The sequence below is a fragment of the Musca autumnalis genome, unplaced genomic scaffold, assembly GCF_047663935.1.
Source record: "Musca autumnalis isolate F117 unplaced genomic scaffold, ASM4766393v1 scaffold_4, whole genome shotgun sequence".
Lineage (NCBI taxonomy): Eukaryota > Metazoa > Arthropoda > Insecta > Diptera > Muscidae > Musca > Musca autumnalis.
This window is the reverse complement of record NW_027411977.1, coordinates 156,706,814-156,725,709: the sequence shown is the minus strand read 5'-3', so window position 1 is coordinate 156,725,709 and position 18,896 is coordinate 156,706,814. Positions and strand designations below refer to the sequence as shown.

At 33.2% G+C, this 18,896-nt stretch overlaps 1 protein-coding gene across 4 annotated transcripts; it reads left to right on the top strand.

The window, feature by feature from the left end:
* Positions 1-367: 367 nt before the first annotated feature.
* Positions 368-17,912, top strand: fax (failed axon connections). Of its 4 annotated transcripts, none has more exons than XM_073982300.1 (6): positions 368-520; positions 649-1,050; positions 4,176-4,514; positions 9,957-10,300; positions 10,634-10,730; positions 17,012-17,912. In XM_073982300.1, exons 2-6 carry the CDS (start codon positions 691-693, stop codon positions 17,063-17,065), a joined length of 1,194 nt encoding a protein of 397 aa, XP_073838401.1. In that variant the 5' UTR covers positions 368-520; positions 649-690; the 3' UTR covers positions 17,066-17,912. The 4 variants fall into 4 exon arrangements, with proteins under 4 accessions (XP_073838401.1, XP_073838403.1, XP_073838400.1 ...); XM_073982302.1 differs by having other exon boundaries at positions 372-520; positions 675-1,050; XM_073982299.1 differs by having other exon boundaries at positions 373-520; positions 605-1,050.
* Positions 17,913-18,896: the final 984 nt, after the last annotated feature.

The window sequence follows — 18,896 nt, the reverse complement described above, 5'->3', positions numbered from 1 at the left end:
CGCCGATGCATCTACCTTTGTAATTGTACCATGGTGTATTGGTATTTTTCGAACTGTCACTTGCATGTGTAAACAGTGGGTAAGTGCGTTTTCTCGATTTATTGGACACATGTTGTATGAAAATGACAACTTAAATCCAGTATAGTCTAAATGTACTTTAAAATCTGCTTTACTGAACCGTTTGATGTAAATATGGCCTTATCATGACAGTTGACGTTTCATAATCCCTGTGTTCTCTAAATTTTCGTCGCTGGTTCTCTTTATTCCGCGAGATTCTCTCTGTTTTCGTAGCTGGTTCTTTCGTTTCCCCGAATTCTCTCCTTTTTATCTACCCCTCTCATTCTATTTTGACGCTACGTACAGTTTGTTAGTTGGTTAGTTAGTTGCAGTTGGTCAGTTGTATTTCTGATTTCAAGGGATATTGTTCGCGATTTTGTTGCTTGGATTCTGTTGTGTTTTTGTTTGTGATTGCTGCAAATATAAGTATATAAGGATATACAGAGCATTTTGTGTGTACATTGTAAGAGAATACATAGCATGTATTTGTGTTGAGTGTCTTTGCCTTAAATTCGTTTCGTTGTTTTCTGCGAAACTTTGTGCATAGTGTATCTGGTTCACCACCGACAATACATTGATTCCATTGTATAGAAAATCTAGATTTTATATTATATCAGGAAATTAATTTGAGAAATGTCTGCCGCCGAAGTTTCTAACAATCCTGCTGTGGAAAATAAGCTAGAAGATGGCGCCGCCCAAACTGAAAACGAAAATGCATCAGAAAAAACTGAAAATGTCGTAGACACCGGTAACGCCCAAGACGATAATGCAGAGAAACAAGACGCTGCTGTCGAGGATACGAAGAAGGAATCTGAAACCGCGACAGTTACCGCAAAAGCTGAACCCGCACCAAAGTGCAATGTTCATAAAACAAATTTCGAAAAGGATATGATTTATCTTTATCAATTCTCTAGAACGCCGTTATTGCCATCTCTATCCCCATACTGCCTTAAAGTAGAAACCTGGCTTCGTCTTGCTGGACTTAAATACGAGGTAAATATCTATATAATCCTATTTTACATATATAGCTCATTAAATGTTTTTCAAAGTGCAATAGGTACATGCAACGTATGTTTTTTCAAACCGCATAAATTGTAACGCCATATTGAAATTTTCTAATTGTAAAGCACCTCCCTCCCTTTGTTGTACAGCATATTTCCTTGTAGGATTTTCTTTCCAGTTTCCAGTATACATAGCTCTTAAGCCGTTGTTTAATACAATTCAGTCTGTATGTTTGGGTGTGTATATTATGTGCATACTCATTTATGTATGTACATCACACACATGCACGCAAGAGCCGAACAAACGCGATATTGATATTTGGTATGATATGCTCTTGATGCATTTCTGAGTACTATTTGAGTGGGAATTGCGAAAAATATGGGTTGATGGAGTTGGTGGTTGATGTTTTTTCTTGTGCTTAAGAGATGATTTATTTATCTCTCTTTATACATAGAGTAAAATATCTGCATTTTCTATAGTGTTTGGGCTATAGTTTAAAGTTGGTTTTACACCAACTTGTGTTTTGTAAAATTCCCAAGTACGATGTCCTTTTTATAACCACCATCTAACTTTTGATCAAATAATTAATATCCGTATACCACACAATAAGGGTTTTGTAATGGAGTAGGTTAAGGAATACACACAACTCAAGTTGGTTGGGTGTGGATGAGAGAAAATATTTTGAGTATAAATTATGTGCGCAACCAACTCTTATACATATGTACGTCTCATTTTCACCATTATGATACAAACGTTCTTAGAAAGCTACTTATCATAATTATGTCAAATATAGAAATGTATTTTATTAAACATTCAGAATGTAGCATTGTTCTTCGTACCATTTTCATAAAAATGGTGGTGCTTCATATGGTGCCGCCACCGCGCCTTAACACATACACAAATATGGGGGTAGAAACAGAATGTATTTGTAGGTAAACAAAGCACAGTACCCGAACTGCAAGAAAGAACCCCACCCAATTTGCAGTTTGTATTACATTCCTTTTCGATGCAATGCGAACCACTCCCTTTTAAATTAATATGTGAAAGCAACATGTAATCACAATGGCTATGCATGTACATGTCATTTAGACGTTTTTGAGTGGAGAAGCAAATGTATGTAGGTTTTTTCATTCAAATATACACATGTACGTACGTAAGTAAGTATGTACATAAAATATCAAACATAATTATTTAGAAGCGCAGATGTCATTGGAGTCCTTATGGATTGTTTCTCACTCGGCATGTTTGTAATCAATCAAATTATTCAGTATGTTCATAAGGATAATTATTGGCCAGACTTATTTATTCTCAACTTGTGCATTTGAAAAGTTTGATGTTGCAGAAAATGCTGAACTACACATCTTGTAAATATTAGCTGCAATACGTCCAAAAATTTTATTTATAAAAAGGTAGCTGTAGTAATGACCTAGCTTTGAACTACTTTTTCATATACCTATTTGTTTCACAAGAGTACCTGCTGTCTAAAATTCAGTCAACATTTGCATTTGGTTTTCGTCGATTTCTTAGTCAGGACAGAGATATGATTGGGTATACGAAATAATAATGCCAATTAAAGTTAATAAGGAAATTTCTTCATGTCCCGGTCCATACTATAATAGTTTCATGAAGTAAATTTCATTGAAAATATGTGTTCTTAGATCTTCACCATTTTCACATATAATTCGAAGAATTTTAGTTGTAGTTTTATTATTTCATTTGAAATTTGAAGCATTTCACTTGTAATTTGAGAATTCCATTTGAATTTCGAATTATTTCATTTGTAATTTGAGAATTCCATTTGAAATTCGAATTATTTCATTTGTAATTCGAATTTTTCTATTTGTAATTTGAATTTTTCTATTTGTAAATCGAAGTTTTTCATTTGGAATTTCAAATGAAAAAATTCAAATTACAAATGGAACAATTCGAATTACAAATTAAATAATTCGAATTACAAATGAAAAAATTCAAATTACAAATGAAATAATTCGAATTTCAAATTGAATTCTCAAATTACATATGAAATAATTCGAATTTCAAATGAAATTCTCAAATTACAAATGAAATCGAAATTCAAATGGAATTCTCAAATTAAAAGTGAAATGTTTCGAATTACAACTGAAATTATTCGAATTACATGTGAAAATGGTGTAGTTCCATACTTAAGAACATTTTTGAAAATGCTGAAGTGGGGAAATTTTGTTTAATGAGGAAATTTAAATTCCGTCAAAATCTTTGAGAATAAGTTAGTTTCTCAGTGCATTCTCCTGAATAAATCTGCAACAATAATTAAAATTTGCACTCCGAAATTGCAGAATTGATTTAGAAACATTTAGCTTAACTTCTGTGCAAGATATGTATGTATATTGATTAGGTAGTGGATTGGCGAATATGAATATTACTCTGTTCCAAAACCTGCAAGAATCTAGACATTTTACAACGACAAGAATTTTTTCTTTATGATATCGAAAAAAAAATGAATAAATAAAATTAGTAGATTCTTCAGGGTTCTGGAACATAGCAGTTGTTAACATTTTTCTTTACAATGGACTACAAGGTCTACGAATGAAGTAGCTGTCTACTATGACAGCTACGCGTCCCTTAACCTAACATTTTTCTTTACGTTTTTTTTTATATTCATGTTAAATGCTCGCATGATAACACTATCTATTCAAAAAACATTGATTCCATGGTTGCATGTAAGGTAAACCAGAATTCTAATATGTTATATTAACAATTTTCTTTATGTTTTTGGAAATTACCTACAACAGTAATACTTTTAAAATAAAGGAGTTTGACATTTTATATTCGAACAGCTGATGTGACACCACTACCTGCTCAATATGTCTCGGTTCTAATCAAAAATAATAAGAAATCCTGTTTTTGCAGCGAGGAATGTACAAAAGGGAAAAAAACTTCAAAATATTATTGGCACAATTCAAATATATTTTGATTGAAGTATATATATATTCTAACTAATATTTCAAGCGTTCAATTTAATGGACTTGGTATATATGTATATAAATTATACTTATATTTATTAAAATATAAAATATTTATTAAATCCTATTTTTTATAGACCATAATTCTTTCAAAAAATTGTTTGGCTTTTTTAGAATGTGGACCATAAGATGAGATTCCGTTCGAAGAAGGGTCAACTTCCCTTTATCGAATTAAATGGTGAAGAAATTGCTGATTCAGCTATAATTATTAAGGATTTGTCGTCAAAATATGGCAAAGACTTAGATGCTGGACTGACAACAGAGCAGCGAAATGTATCATACGCCATGATAGCAATGTTGGAAAATCATTTGATCTGGATCATATTCTATTGGCGAGCCAAGTTCCCAGATAATGTCCTCAAGGGATACAAGGTGAATTTGCAGCATGCCTTAGGACTGCGTTTACCCAATTCTATCTTGAATTTCTTTTTCAAAATAACATTCGGAAGAAAGGTAAGTTTTGACTAAAGAGATAGAGTCTTCTGTATAATTTATTGTGCAATATATTTTTTGTTGAGATAGTGTATGTGAACTGATGTACATCTCAGTTTTTTTTTCTCTAAGACGATTCGAAACAAAATCCGTTCGAATTACTACCAAACTCCTGTTATTGTGGAATTTTTTGTTTTATTGTAACAAAATTGAATCAAATATTTTTCAGAAAAACAAAAGTTGGTAGTAATTCGAACGAATTTTGTTCGAATAGTCTTAGTGAAAGTGGTGGTTAGAGACTAGATGATTTACTCAAAGAGTGACACATCTCAAAAAATCAAGTTTCGAGAAAAATGCGTTTCCCAAATTAAAAACATTATTACACTAAAAATAAAACTACTACTTTTACTATCTTTTGTAAAGAGCAAGCCAGTTATCAGTGCTAAATTTCTATGCAAGATCAGCCACGTTTTGAAGTGTTTAAGTGCTTCGTAAACTCAAAAAACTTTATTGTTGATTTATGCCAAACACCTAGAAAATAAACTGTAACTCGTTAAGTTTCACATATATCATGAAAATTTGACACAAGATAAACTAGAATTCCTTGAAAAAATATGAATGGCTAACTCAAAAAAAAAAAACATTTTTTTAGTTATGTCACTCTTTAAGTAAATGAGCGATATGTATATTTTTGAGGAAGTTTTTGGATGATAGAGAATTAATACCTGTGATATTCATTGAAATAGGCATTTGATTACAATTCGTTGGCTTAACCGAACCACTCACTCACTGTCAAGCTTGCTTTTCCAGCCGATAAAACCCTTCTGCGCGGGAGTGCTTGATAGGTGTATTGCAAACCATTAAATCAATACTGCAAATTTTAAAAATTTTCTTCCAAATATATTTTAAAATATTAAAAAAATTTACATATACTACCACTAATATTGGTAAGCAAATTTGATTGCGTGCGCCACTATGAAATAAGTGGGATTGTAGTTTCTTACAAAAAATTATAATTTAGGGAAGAAAATGGGAAAAATTTAAAAGAAATCGCTTCCTCATTAAGATTTTTGGTGGTATTCGTTATACAAAGAAAATTCCAGAAATCGAACTTTCTTTAATCTTTTGGTTCTGACAACTCTGGACCTATCTATCACACATATTTTTGTGGACTTACCTAACAATCTTGTCTTTAAAAGAATGGCATTTAAATTTTTAATTTCTAAAAAATTTATAGTCTGACTTCATAAACGCAACATTTTACAGTGGTGTGTGTTCATAAATTCAACAAGTGCTCCTAAGTTCAGTAACTTTTGTATTTGAACTCAAATATATTAAAATGAATTTTATACAAAGTACGAAATATCAGCAACTGGTATGGTGGGAATGTTCAACAAAATTTTTATTGTGTTGGTAGAGAACTGTAACAAGAATACTCTACAAAAAGAAATTCTTGAAAAATATTATGCCTGTCTGCGTACTCGATAATTTGTAATAATTTTTACTAATGCTTCTAAAAATGACAGTTGTTCAATGGAAAAGTTGCTGAAAAAAAGTGTTTCGGCAACATTTAGTAAGTACGAAGACAAACCTATTTGTTATTCTGCTATTTTTGCTGATGCCGACTTTAGAAACATCAAAATGTGAAGTTTGCCATTATCCATTATTTTTAGCTCAAATTTGTAAAAAAAATAAAGACTTAAAATAATAAAAAATGGTTTGAATAATAATATGTGTTCTAAGGGGAGGTAGCCACTTACTGAGACGAAAAAATCCCATTTTCATGATTTTTTTACAAGAAATCTACCAAACTTTTTAGAATTTTTTTTTTTTTTTCTGATGAAAAGTTGCGCCTTTAGCTATTTTCGGAAAGCTTTTTTTTACCATAACTCCGGCAAAAATATTTAAAATATCGCTTGATTAAAAACAATATTTTTAAATGTATAATAATTCCACAGAAACATGAAAATCGGATCATCCGTTTACGAGTTAAAGCGGGCACCGTTTAATGCATTTAAAATTCATATGTTACATACAATACACAATAAATTTTTCCTTTCCAACAATCACACCTCAGCCAATTTTTGTCCGATCTACTTGAACATATTCTATTCTACCTATATGTACTTGGGTCAATAAAAATTGACACTTTTAAAAATTTCGAGTGACTATAACCCCTTAAGTGATTTTAGGCTATGGCTGAGTTCATAAACGCAACATGATGCGTCATGTGACATTGTCTTGAGTTCATAAATGCAGTAGTAGTCTTTTTATAGACAATTTCAAAGAGATACAACTGTAAAGGCAAAGACATAATGCATATGAAGTTATATTTAATAGAAACATTATAACACAACACATATATAGTCACCATAAATGCTAAAAGTCGTAACTAACGAAATAATAATTTTACACGAGAAGCAAAAAATGGTATAAAATGAAAAGCTGTTTTATGGAATATTAATCTTATGAAGGCGAGTATATGGGATATTATCAATCATACACGAATGGGAGTAAGTTATGAAACCAAAACCGCAGAAACGCTTGGTTTTGGGATCCGTCAATATAACAAAATTTGCAATGTTATCCCATTTTCCGAAATGCCTTTTCTTGAATAGAATCGCTATTATTTAACGTAGGAGCTTGAAATTTTGCAAGTGCATGTATTTTAGTTTTATACAGTGTCGGCCAAAACTAAAACACACAAAACATACATTTCAAATAAATTTTCTTTGGTTTTTCAATTTTTTTCGGATGATTTTGCCTTATGCCATCCGAATTCCAGTCTGACTCCTTCATTTTTTGTCGATATCGACTGAATAAGCCGTCGTCAACCGTTCTTCTGTAAATCGTTATTTTGCTAATTTTTCAATCTAAGCGATTTTGTATTTGACTAGAAGATGCTGTAGCATATTTTTTGGATGAATATGCACAATATCGGCTAATGTTTTGGTATAGCCCCCTTATAGCGGTACCTTCTGATCTTCGGTATTTTGAATATTTAAGCCATATTTCCCTACTAAATTACTTGGGGTTCCCAGTGGTCACAAAACATTTCCACCAAAAATTGTTGACCTGGGTCCACGTTTGGGTTTAACTCCTATATAACGGTATCTCCCGATTTTCAGTATTTTTAGGATTTAAGCTAAATTTTCCGAAACTCAATTATTTCTCCTGCAATAATTTATAATTTATTATCCTCTATGCCTAAAAGATGTGCTTGTGTCATCCAGAATAGATGATACGCAACGAAATGTTGATTTCAATAGTTTTTGTTGTACCTCAAATTGGGGGTGCTTTACTTTTGTGCGTTTATATTTGCGACCTAAAATGTTTTTTGAATTTTAACTTTTGTTTATTGAATTCGGAATTCCTTATTTTTGTGTTTTCCAACAATAAAGATATAAATAAATAAAAAGAAAAATAAAAAATAAATTTATAACTTTGTTTTCTAAAAAAAATTATCATTTAAAAAAATGTAGTGAGGTGGTGCTTTAGTTTTGGCCGACACTGTTTATTAGATTCAATCAAAAAACTAATTTTGACTTTTCTGGAGATACTACTTCGGGCATTTATGGTGGCGATAAGTATGTTAATGAAAAATCGTTATAATAGGCTGAAAATTAGAAAAAAGTATCTGGAATGAAATAGAGTTGAATCTCGATTATCCGTGAATCGATTATCCGGGAACCTCAATTATCCGTGATAGAAAAGAAATGTTGGACTTTCTCCATTTCTTCTATTTTTCGTTATAAACTTCATTACCCGGGAGTAAAAACACACTATCCAATTAAGCAAACAAAAGGTAAACAGACGAAAACTGGAAATACTGCCGTATTACACAATTTGTGCATTTATGGTACTACAAAACCCATGGGATAAAGTAAATTCAGATGATTCTGATGATGATGATATTATGTATCCTTCTAAAATTTGGTGGGTTACCGGAACAAATTTAATAACAATTGCAGATTTTCATATTATTGTACAATATTATGCCATTTTTTACTTAAAAATATGTTCAAAAACTGCATAAAAGCATTGCCTCCATTATCCGGGAAAATCGATTATCCGTAATGCCTGCGGTCCCGACCATCACGGATAATCGAGGTCCGACTGTATATGAATTCCGGAATGATTCCATGTTAATTGGATGGTTAAAATCGTTTAAACCTTTATAAAAGTTAAAAAACTTAAATATTTATAAAAACAACAAAATTTTCGTTACATTACATTATTTTTAAATACCAACCATCTTTTATAAAAATAAAACAAAATTTGTGCTGCCTTTTTCTGCATGTTTGTTTCCCTAATAACATCTGTGATCTTTTTCACATCGTCAATGTAAACAATGTACACAGTTGTATTTTCGAGTAACAATGCATGAGTGTGCAACTGAAATATGTATGTTGACGAAGTTTAAAATCTAAAAAGCATTCGGAAGTCAGCCTTACTTTGACTTCATGATAAATAGTCTAAATTTGCAATGTAAATGTTGCGTTTATAAAGTGGGCAATTTATTTAGTACTGAGTTTGGGGAAAATTTTTTGATATTATTTTTAATTTCATAAATACAATTGTGAGCGTTGATTCTCTAAAATCAATTGTCATTTTTCTATAGGTCACTGTGACCATACATGTATTCTTTGCATCCTGTCTCTGCTTTGTCTTGCAGGGTAACAACGCAGTGTTGCATTTAATAATTCAGCCACAATTTCGATTTGGACATAAATCGATCAAAAATAATATAAAAATTCTCTCGTTTAAAGACAAAATTTGTACGCTCTTAATAAGCCCACTCGACAAGCTATTATAGGCATCCTTTTTTTTGTTGGCTTCGATTCACACATCACAAAGGATGGTATTCTCCTCAGATTTTTAACTGCTACATATTTAAATGTGAAATAACATTCGATAAAATCTTATGTGTAATATATCAAATAACATTGCACTTTTTGCAACGAAATCGAATGTACATAAAGGGTACTCCGTTTATTTATTTATTTCTATATATACTTTAATATTTTAATTAAAAGTTGTTACTAATTTTATAGTCGTGTCAAAAATTGTATTGTGGAAATAGACATGGAATGGATTTCTCACTTCCTTCAGGTAATAGTAACGCAATTATTGTTAATTTTATTGGATTTATTGATTCTCACAAACAGTTCATGTTCGTTCGTTCCACTTTATAATGTTAATCCATTAACCATATTCAATTTTTCGAAAGGACCTATGCTTGAATATACCTCCTTTCTCCCAAAACAGTTCACTAATTACAATCAGTGTGCATACACATACATACATCAACAAAAATGATGCTTGTTGTTGGTCATTCGCATATAGAGGCATTGTGTTGTAGTCTAACGCTCATTTTAAACAAGTTGTGCTTCAAAGATTTAGTTCACTCAACACTTTTTACTTTATTACTTAAATCGTATTGTGCAAATTTTTCATAAATAGTGGTTCCAGGGTACCAAAAAACTTAAAGCTCATGGAATTGGTGTACATAGCGCTGAAGAAATCGAAGAATTTGGCAAAAATGATCTGAAAGTACTTAGCGAAATGTTGGACTGCAAGCCATTCTTCTTCGGAGATGAACCCACCACCCTAGATGTTGTTGCATTTGCAGTATTATCACAGCTTCATTTCTTGTCAAAGGATGTGCAGTACGCTTTGCGAGATTTCATGACCGAGAAATGTCCAAATCTTGTTGGTCATGTTTCTCGCATGAAAGACAGATGTTTCCCCGATTGGGATGAAATATGTACAAAGTTGGATTTAAATGCACACATACAGAAACCAGAGTAAGTATATAAAAACGAATCACGTCAGCTGATGGTAGCATGAGATGTCAAAAAAAAATAAAAATGGTGTAATTGTGAAATGTAAACAAACATCTTGTTCTGATTGGTCGAAACAAATTCGCTGCAAATTTAAGCTGCAAGGCGAATTGAATTTCTTTATAAATTATGACCAAGGCACATCTAATATACATGTGCCTTGATTTTGACATTTTGTGTCACCACAAAAGTTGAGTTCTTGTAGTAATTCGCCGACTATACTACCATATTCAATGTGCCTTGAAGCATTGTAATTGAAGGCGATAGTTATTGTTGTATTTTTTTCTTTCCTTTTAGACCTGAAAACAAAGAGGGAAAAGAAGGTGAAATGGAAAAGTCAAAAGAACAAGAAAATGAAGTTGACAAAAACGAAAAAGAGCTGGAAAAGGAAAAAGTAAGTATCTGATATCTTGACGACATTTAACTCAATATAGGTACCTTAAATTTATTCAAGGCGAATAGAAATAGATTTGTGAAGCTGTGATTAAGTGAAAGTAGCCGAGAAAAAATTTCGACTTGAAATAATTTAGTAATTTTTTAAAATGCTTAGCACGTTCGCGCACTCAAAAAAACTCAGAGAGGTGCAAAACATGTCACCCAATTTTTTTTTCGAAATTAGTTGTTTGTATTTATTAATTAATTACTAATATTATTATAATCTTTTATTTACTATATTATAAATATTTATAAAATTAGTCATATTATGTACATTGAACACAATCACTTACGATTGTATACAAGTAAATGAATAAAAATTGACTTTGCATGAGAATGCTATAGCATCAGAATCTTCTTCCGTCACCATGAAAATGAATGCTATAGCATTCAAGTCCGCGAACGTGTTAAATTTAAATGAGCTGAATAATTGCAGCCAACATTTTTCAAACAACTAAACTGAGATATTAATCCAATAAAAAATCAAAATTACAATTTTCAGTTCCAATCAGTAGTTATCTTCTATGTACACTGTGTGTAATTTTTTTGAGTCATGTTTTATTAACCATATTCTGACTCCACAGTGTGATAGAGCACCAAAAATGAGAAGACACGTGTCTCGCCCTGTTTTCCTATCTCATCAACTTTCGCGGTTATAGGCCTCCAAAGGTTTGAGGCTTTGATGTAAAAAGGGTTATTTAGTCAGGACTATATCTTTCAAACCGTTAAGAGATTTGAATTTATCTCAGAGGCAAAGTTGTAGGTCTTGTCTTAAAGAACATAGGTTAGGTTAGGGGATGTGCAGTCACTAATTGTGACTACGTCACTCGGAGACCTTCCGGTCCATTGTGATCATCCAGTAGAAAAGAGCTACAGGAAAAAAGGAGGTGAAAAAAGGGAGGATAGGGGGAAAAAATAAAAAGAGAAAGTTGTTAGCGCAGTGAAAGAACGAGTAGATTACAAGAATGTTTAAGAGTGGAGTGAAAGTTTTAGAGTAGGAGAAAAATTTATTTTTTATGGTAGGCAGAATATTTGAATTTATTTACGCGTTCAGGTTGCGCTGTCCCAGCCACTTCAGATTTTTGATGATGTTGTAGATCACAGCAGGCTCCACAGTTGAGTAGAAAGTTAGACAGGGTGGGAAGTGAGCACCTACTAACCTATGCCGTCTACCAGCCATTGCTGGACAACGACACAAGATGTGCTCGATCGTCTCTAACACCTCCTCGTCCTCACAGAGTCTGCAGTAGTCAGTAACATCCTCATCCCATTTGTATGGGCCCTGATGTAGCAGTGTCCAGTAATGACTCCCGTCGTTACTCTAACTTCAGCTTTACTCAGGTTCAGCAGAGAGTTCGTTCTTTTGACTGACAGAGACGGCCATATGGATCTTGCCACAATGCACCTAGGTTCATTATTTATTTTATTTATTTATTTATTTATCAACTTTACAATAATTCTAAGCCATCGGGCCAATTTAAATGAATTACATTATATTACATATGTGTATGTTATCACTACTCAGAGTGCATATAAAACTAGGTATATGATATAATCCTATAATTACAAATACTCCAAGCCATAAGGCTAAAAAAAAATACAAATATTTATATTCCCACTACTCAAACGTAAGAAAAGATTAAAAAAAATGTAAAAAAAAATAAACTATAGATAATAATAAGGTTATAACCCTTCATATTTGAACTGACAGTTAAAAATAAGTGAGATCACTAAAATAATAATGCCACAATTCACTGGCTCTTTCGTCAGAGAACGTTTTAAAATTTTGAAAGAAATGACAAATGGGTGGTTTGATAGAGTCCTCGCCTAGCTAATTCGTCTGCTCTTTCATTACCCAGATAGTCGCGGTGTCCTGGTACCCAGCATAGCCGGAAGCCGTTAGTTAGCGCTCCCAAGGCTGATCTACACTTAAGGACGACATCGGATTTGATGTTGCAGGATTTGATGGCTTTAAGAGCCGCTTGACTATCCACAAACATAGTCACCGGTTCAAAGATTTCTGCATCCAAACTTTTTATCAATTCCGCTGCCTTCCAAATCGCGAAGATTTCAGCCTGGAAGACACTACAGTTGCTGTCTAGCCTGTAGGTGTACTCAAGAGATAGCCTTTCACAGTAGACGCCAGCCCCGGTACCTTCCACCATCTTGGACCCGTCTGTATAGAAAGCCAGACCGTCCAGAGGGGGGTTACTGCGGTTCCAGTCATCTCTACTAGGTATAACGACGTCTATATCGTCAAATCTCAGGACTGGTGATATATAGTCGCTCAGTTTTCCGCGTTGGTTCACATTTATGCCTGATTCATTCAGGATACAACCATGCCCATAGGCACAACTGCGCCAGAGATCCTGTTCATGCAGCCGTAGGGCACTGCGAGTTGCCTGACACTTAATGCTGAGACTCAACGGTTTTAAGTTCAGCATTGCGTTCAGAGCAGCCTGTGGTGTGCTCCTTGTGGATCCAGTTATGAGGATCGAGGCTGCTCTTTGTACCTTATCGAGCCTACCCGATGTCGATTTTTGGCGCAGTGAGTGCCACCACACAAGAGAACCATAGGATAAAATGGGTCTAACCACGGTGTTATACAACCAGTGTATAATCGATGGGCTTAGGCCCCAACTTTTCCCAATGGAATTCTTGCATGAATAAAGAGCAGTCAATCCTTTCTTCGCCCTTTCCTCAGCATTCCTGTTCCATCGCAATTGACAGTCCAGGATAGTGCCGAGGTACTTTGCCCCAGGCGAGAGCTGAAGCTGCACTCCATCCAATGTTGGTGGTACAAATACGCCGAGCTTACGCTTTCTCGTGAACATTACCAGTTCTGTCTTGGTTGGGTTTACTCCAAGGCCATTGGCCTTAGTCCAGCGCGACAGCGTCGATAATGCTCCTTGCATAAGCTCCGAAATGGTTGACGGAAACTTAACGGAAATCAGTAGTACAACGTCGTCCGCATAGGCGACAACTCTTATACTTGATTGTCCAGGTCCGTCAAAATATTGTTTATAACAAGTAGCCACAGTAGCGGTGAGAGCACCCCTCCTTGGGGGGTGCCTCTAGTTACTGTTTTCCTAATTTTTGTCTCCCCAATGCTGGAGTTTATAATTCTGCTTTCTAGCATATTATTTATCCAGCAAGTTAGGGGTTCAGGTGTGTTAACTTTCTTAAGTGAGAGTTTTATGGACTCAAGTTCTACGTTATTAAAGGCTCCTTCTATGTCCAGAAAGGCAGCCAAGGTAAAGTTTGAGTTTTCCATATTCCTCTCAATGAAGCCAACCACCTCATGCAAGGCAGACTCCACAGATTTGCCTTTAATATAGGCGTGTTAGGCGTAGCACATTTGCCAGAGGCAGGAGGCTTAGCCGGCTCCACTACTTTATCCGGGAGGAAGATCCGTTCCACCTGGAGCTCGCGATGAAATTCATGCGGGTAAGTTCTCTCGTACTTCCTTATAAATTTCAGCTTACCCCTGATGAGGTGGACCTCCCTCGCCGAATGCAAGTTCGCATCTCTCCCTACGAACTTGCGAAGATAGGATACAAAAATGTACCTCAGATCTCAATAAACATCTTTCTAGAATATACGAACTCTGTAGAAACGGATCTTAATGGTCAAAATAGCAAAACAATTGCGATTTTTATCCTCTTTTCTCGGCTTCTGCTCCATAGATACTAAACCGTTCAAAATTCAAGAAAACAATCAACCACAATAGTGTAGCAAAGGCATCAATAAACAACTTTCTGGAACATGCGAAATGTCTATGAACGGTTTTTAATGGTAAAAATAGGAAAAATCTTTTGAAAATATCCAATTTTTATACTTTTTCTGCGACTCTGGTCCAAAGATACGCGACCGCCCAAAAATTAAGGATACAGTTAAATACAAAAATGTACCTTAGATTTCAAAAAACAAGTTTCTAGAAAAAACGAAGATTCTAGGAACGATTCTTCAAGCTCAAAATTCGATTATTTTAGATCATTCTTTCCTGTTTAGGCCCGTAAATAACAAACCTTTCAAATTTCGTTGAGTTTTTAACAGTTTGTTATTTCTAATCCTGAACAGGTGGAATGTTAAAAAATATTTTAATTGTTCGTGAATTTCAGCCCTAAGAATCATTCCTAGAATCTTCATATGTTCTAAAAAGTTGTTTATTGAAATACATTTTTGTGGTTGACGGTATCCTTCATTTTTGGGCGATTCGGTATCTGTGGACCAGAATCGGAGAAAAAAGTGTAAAAATTGAATATTTTCAAAGGTGTTTTGCTATTTTTACCATTAAGGAACCACATTTCGCATGTTCCAGAAAGTTGTTTATTGATGCCTTTGCTACACTATTGTGATTGATTGTTTTCTTGAATTTTGAACGGTTTAGTATCTATGGAGCAGAAGCCAAGAAAAGAGGATAAAATCGCAATTGTTTTGCTATTTTGACCATTCAGATACGTTTCTACAGAGTTCGTATATTCTAGAAAGATGTTTATTGAGATCTGAGGTACATTTTTGTTGTTGGTTGTTTGCTTCAAAATTGATCGGTTTGATAGCTGTATAAGAAATCTGAGAAAAAATTGTAAAAGAAATTGGACCATGGCGATTTTGACCTTGCAGATGAAGTTTGATGGATTATATGTGTTCACAATTTATGTTCTTTAAGACAAGAGTTACAACTTTGCCTCTGAGATAAATTCAAATTTCTTAACGGTTTGAAAGATATAGTCCTGACTAAATAACCCTTTTTACATCAAAGCCTCAAACCTTTAGAGACCTATAACCGCGAAAGTTGATGAGATGGGGTAAAACGGCGAGACACATGTCTTCTCATTTTTGGTCCTCTATCACACTGTGGAGTCAGAATATGGTTAATAAAACATGACTCAAAAAATTACACACAGTGTTATTCAATATAAAATAAACGAAACTTTACGTGCTGTCCTTTACCGGATAATTTAGGCTCCCGGCTCCCAATAAACAACAAATTTCACATCTAAAATTTAGTCTGTCCCAGAACTGCAAAATTCTTTTAATTTGTGCTATTTTTTTGTAACATAAAGGAAAATTTTTTATCGTAGTAAAAACTGGTAGATTCTTGCAGGTTCTGGAACAGACCAATTATATATTTCTACCCTATAGTGCTATAGTTGAAAATTTTACTAGATAACTAATGTCATCACTCAACATTGAGTGCTCGGTTCGGAACTACTCGATATCGAATTACAAAATTAAGCCCTGGGGCTCAATTCTGTTTATAAAGGAAATAAATGTCAAATAAAAAAGTTATAAAGAAAATATTTTTCTTTTTATTTTAATTTTCATAGAACAAGAATCCATCCCCTGGTATACTGGTATGTAAAAGCTTTACACTGAACAAACTAAAGAAATGGCAGAGCCTCTTTGCACATCCGCCTGCGTTCTCCTTTAGGAGGCTCTGGCATTCCTTTATAATTTGACATTTGGGAAGCAAGCGACGATTGATTCTTTTCCGGCCTTAAAGGCCTCGGAATCCTCGCCGCCTGGCTTTCTTGCCTCGCTTCATTTATAACATAATAAAAATAAAGGAATAAAGAAGAAAAGGGGAAAATAGTTCGAAATTGGCTCGGCCTTTGGGGATGCATGCTTTATTTCTGACCGAACCGAGCCAATTTCGAACTAGGTTGCCCTTTTCTTCTTTATTCTTGTATTTTTATTATGTCAGAAATGAAGCAGGCAAGGCTTCTTATGTACCAAATATAAAACGTATACCTTTGATACGAACATCAACTACTGTATCGAAAAGGGAATAGATAGACCCCTATAGTGTCATTATCTAACTCTTTACTTTTTAGTTACCAACAAAAATCGGTAAAATTAAAACGCAACATTATAAATAAAATATTCAGATCAAAGTTGACAACACTTGGCTTGTTTCAGAAAATTGTTATCGTAGTAAATAACCGAATAACTCAGTGAATAATTTAATTACGGAAATTATATTAAATTTTACCGATTTTTGTCTGTATCTCAAGAAATGAGTTAGAGAATCACACTACTGGTGGACATGTTTTATGAGAGAATGAAAGCGAAAATAAACAAAAAAAAATTTTTTTGGGTCTTGTACTAATAAGTTATTATAAGAAAATACTTCAATTCTAGCCTAAACAAATTTTAGCTCAATTTGAAATTATGAAATTTATTTAGACAAATGATAACAATTAAATACTAATAAATGTTTATAAACTTGTTTTGCAGACAAACGAGAAAGAAATTTCTGAAGAGAACAAGGAAAAAGAGGATTCAAAATAAATAGCTCCTGCTTTTGCAGACATGCAAATGATGAGTATGCATTGACTACTGCATTATAAATAAAATATGCAAATTGGACCCTTATATAAATATACCATAGCATAAAATTATATAATATACACTTAAGGAAAGTGACTAGTTAAAAGCTGATTAACTTCTGACGATTGAAGATGATTCATAAATTTCCATTTGAAATCGAAAATATCGATAGCATTTTTGAAAAATAAGTATTTTTATAGTTTTAAAAGTAAAGAAATTGTGTGCAAATATTAATGTAATCAGACTTATTTAACTTAAGTTATTTTTACAAATGTTTCGATATTAAATGTTTTCCTAACTTTTTATCATATACATCCACATGATTTTTTATTCATTGATTCTTATCAGAAAGAAAGCAACGCATCCAAAACCACCCATCTTTCTACTCTACACTAGCTTGTTGTATAATTTTATTTTGCATGACATACATCCATCTCATTAACAATGCTCAAAAGCTAATATTTACATAAAATTTAAGACATGAATGGGAATTTTTTTATACCCATACCCAAAGGTACTACTGCGGAATAAATGTAGTTATAAGTTCACATACATCTAAAGGAGGTACACCGATAATTATATTCATCATCACATTAGATACGGACATGTAGAATAATAAACTTTTGTTTATGTATTAAAAACCAGTTATGTTGTAAGTTTTTTTATTATGGACAAATTATATTGTAGTTCAGTGTTTTATATAAAAAGCGTATACATGTATATATAAATATATATACATATAAAAAATATATACGTATATATACATATATTTAAATAAATAAATAAAACAGCTTTCTAATAAAAATAATTCTTTAATTTCCTGAAAATTTGTCTGACTTCCGAAACGATAGTTGCTTTATATTCGTGGATGAAACTAGGGGTTCTTAGATCAAGTAGTGGGGAACTCGATCTAGGAACCACTAGTTTCATGCACAAATACAAAGGCACAGACGTATCGGAAGTTATCTATGGGGTCGATTATCGATAGCAATTATCGTTGAGTGGAGTTGTCAGTTGTCAAAATTACTTTATGTATGGCAATCTCAGTTGACGAACCGGCTGTTTTTCAGCAACCAGTTATTTTTTTATTTATTTATTTCATTTTATGCAATATAAGCCTATAGGCCGATTAAAGTTCAATTGCATTTTGAACTACTTACTATATGGTAATTACAATTCATATATCTTAAAGTTTAAAACTAAAATATACTATATACAGTCTGTTTGAAAAAGTAATAAACTACTCCGATGCATAAATATGACAATGTGTAACAGATTGAGAACAACTCCAATAACATTTTTTTTTAGATAATACTCTCTGGGGATATGTATATGACAGGTTGAGAACTACTCCAACTTTTCAGTTGCAGTGAATATTTTCGAAGAAACAAGTAAAATTGAAAGGAAAAAATATGTTCTTAACAATTATTGATTATTTGCATGATTAATTAATTTTGTGTATCAAAAATATGGTGAAAATAACAACAACAAAAACAGTTTAAAACATTATTTAATCAGCCCAATCATGAATATTCTTGCGGAATGCAGTTCTCGCGGAATAGATTTTTCTCGAGAGAACATCCCTCCTATCATTAATAATGTGAAAAAAATAATCATTGAATTTGGCAAATAACACTGTACAACACAAAAAATAATTACAAGTTAATTCGGCCAGATTATGAAAGAGGACCGAAAAAAAGAAGACACGTGTATCGGCGTTTTGAAAGTTTACGTCGGGAAGTAACCTAAATAGGCGTAAAGTTCCGCCCATTTCTACAGGTTTTGAAATATT

Excerpts from the sequence above, each read along its gene's own strand:
- fax (XM_073982300.1), top strand. The coding sequence starts at position 691 with ATGTCTGCCGCCGAAGTTTCTAACAATCCTGCTGTGGAAAATAAGCTA. Across the intron at positions 4,515-9,956 it reads AAATAACATTCGGAAGAAAG|TGGTTCCAGGGTACCAAAAA; the intron begins GTAAGTTTTGAC and ends TTTCATAAATAG. Across the intron at positions 10,731-17,011 it reads AAGAGCTGGAAAAGGAAAAA|ACAAACGAGAAAGAAATTTC; the intron begins GTAAGTATCTGA and ends CTTGTTTTGCAG.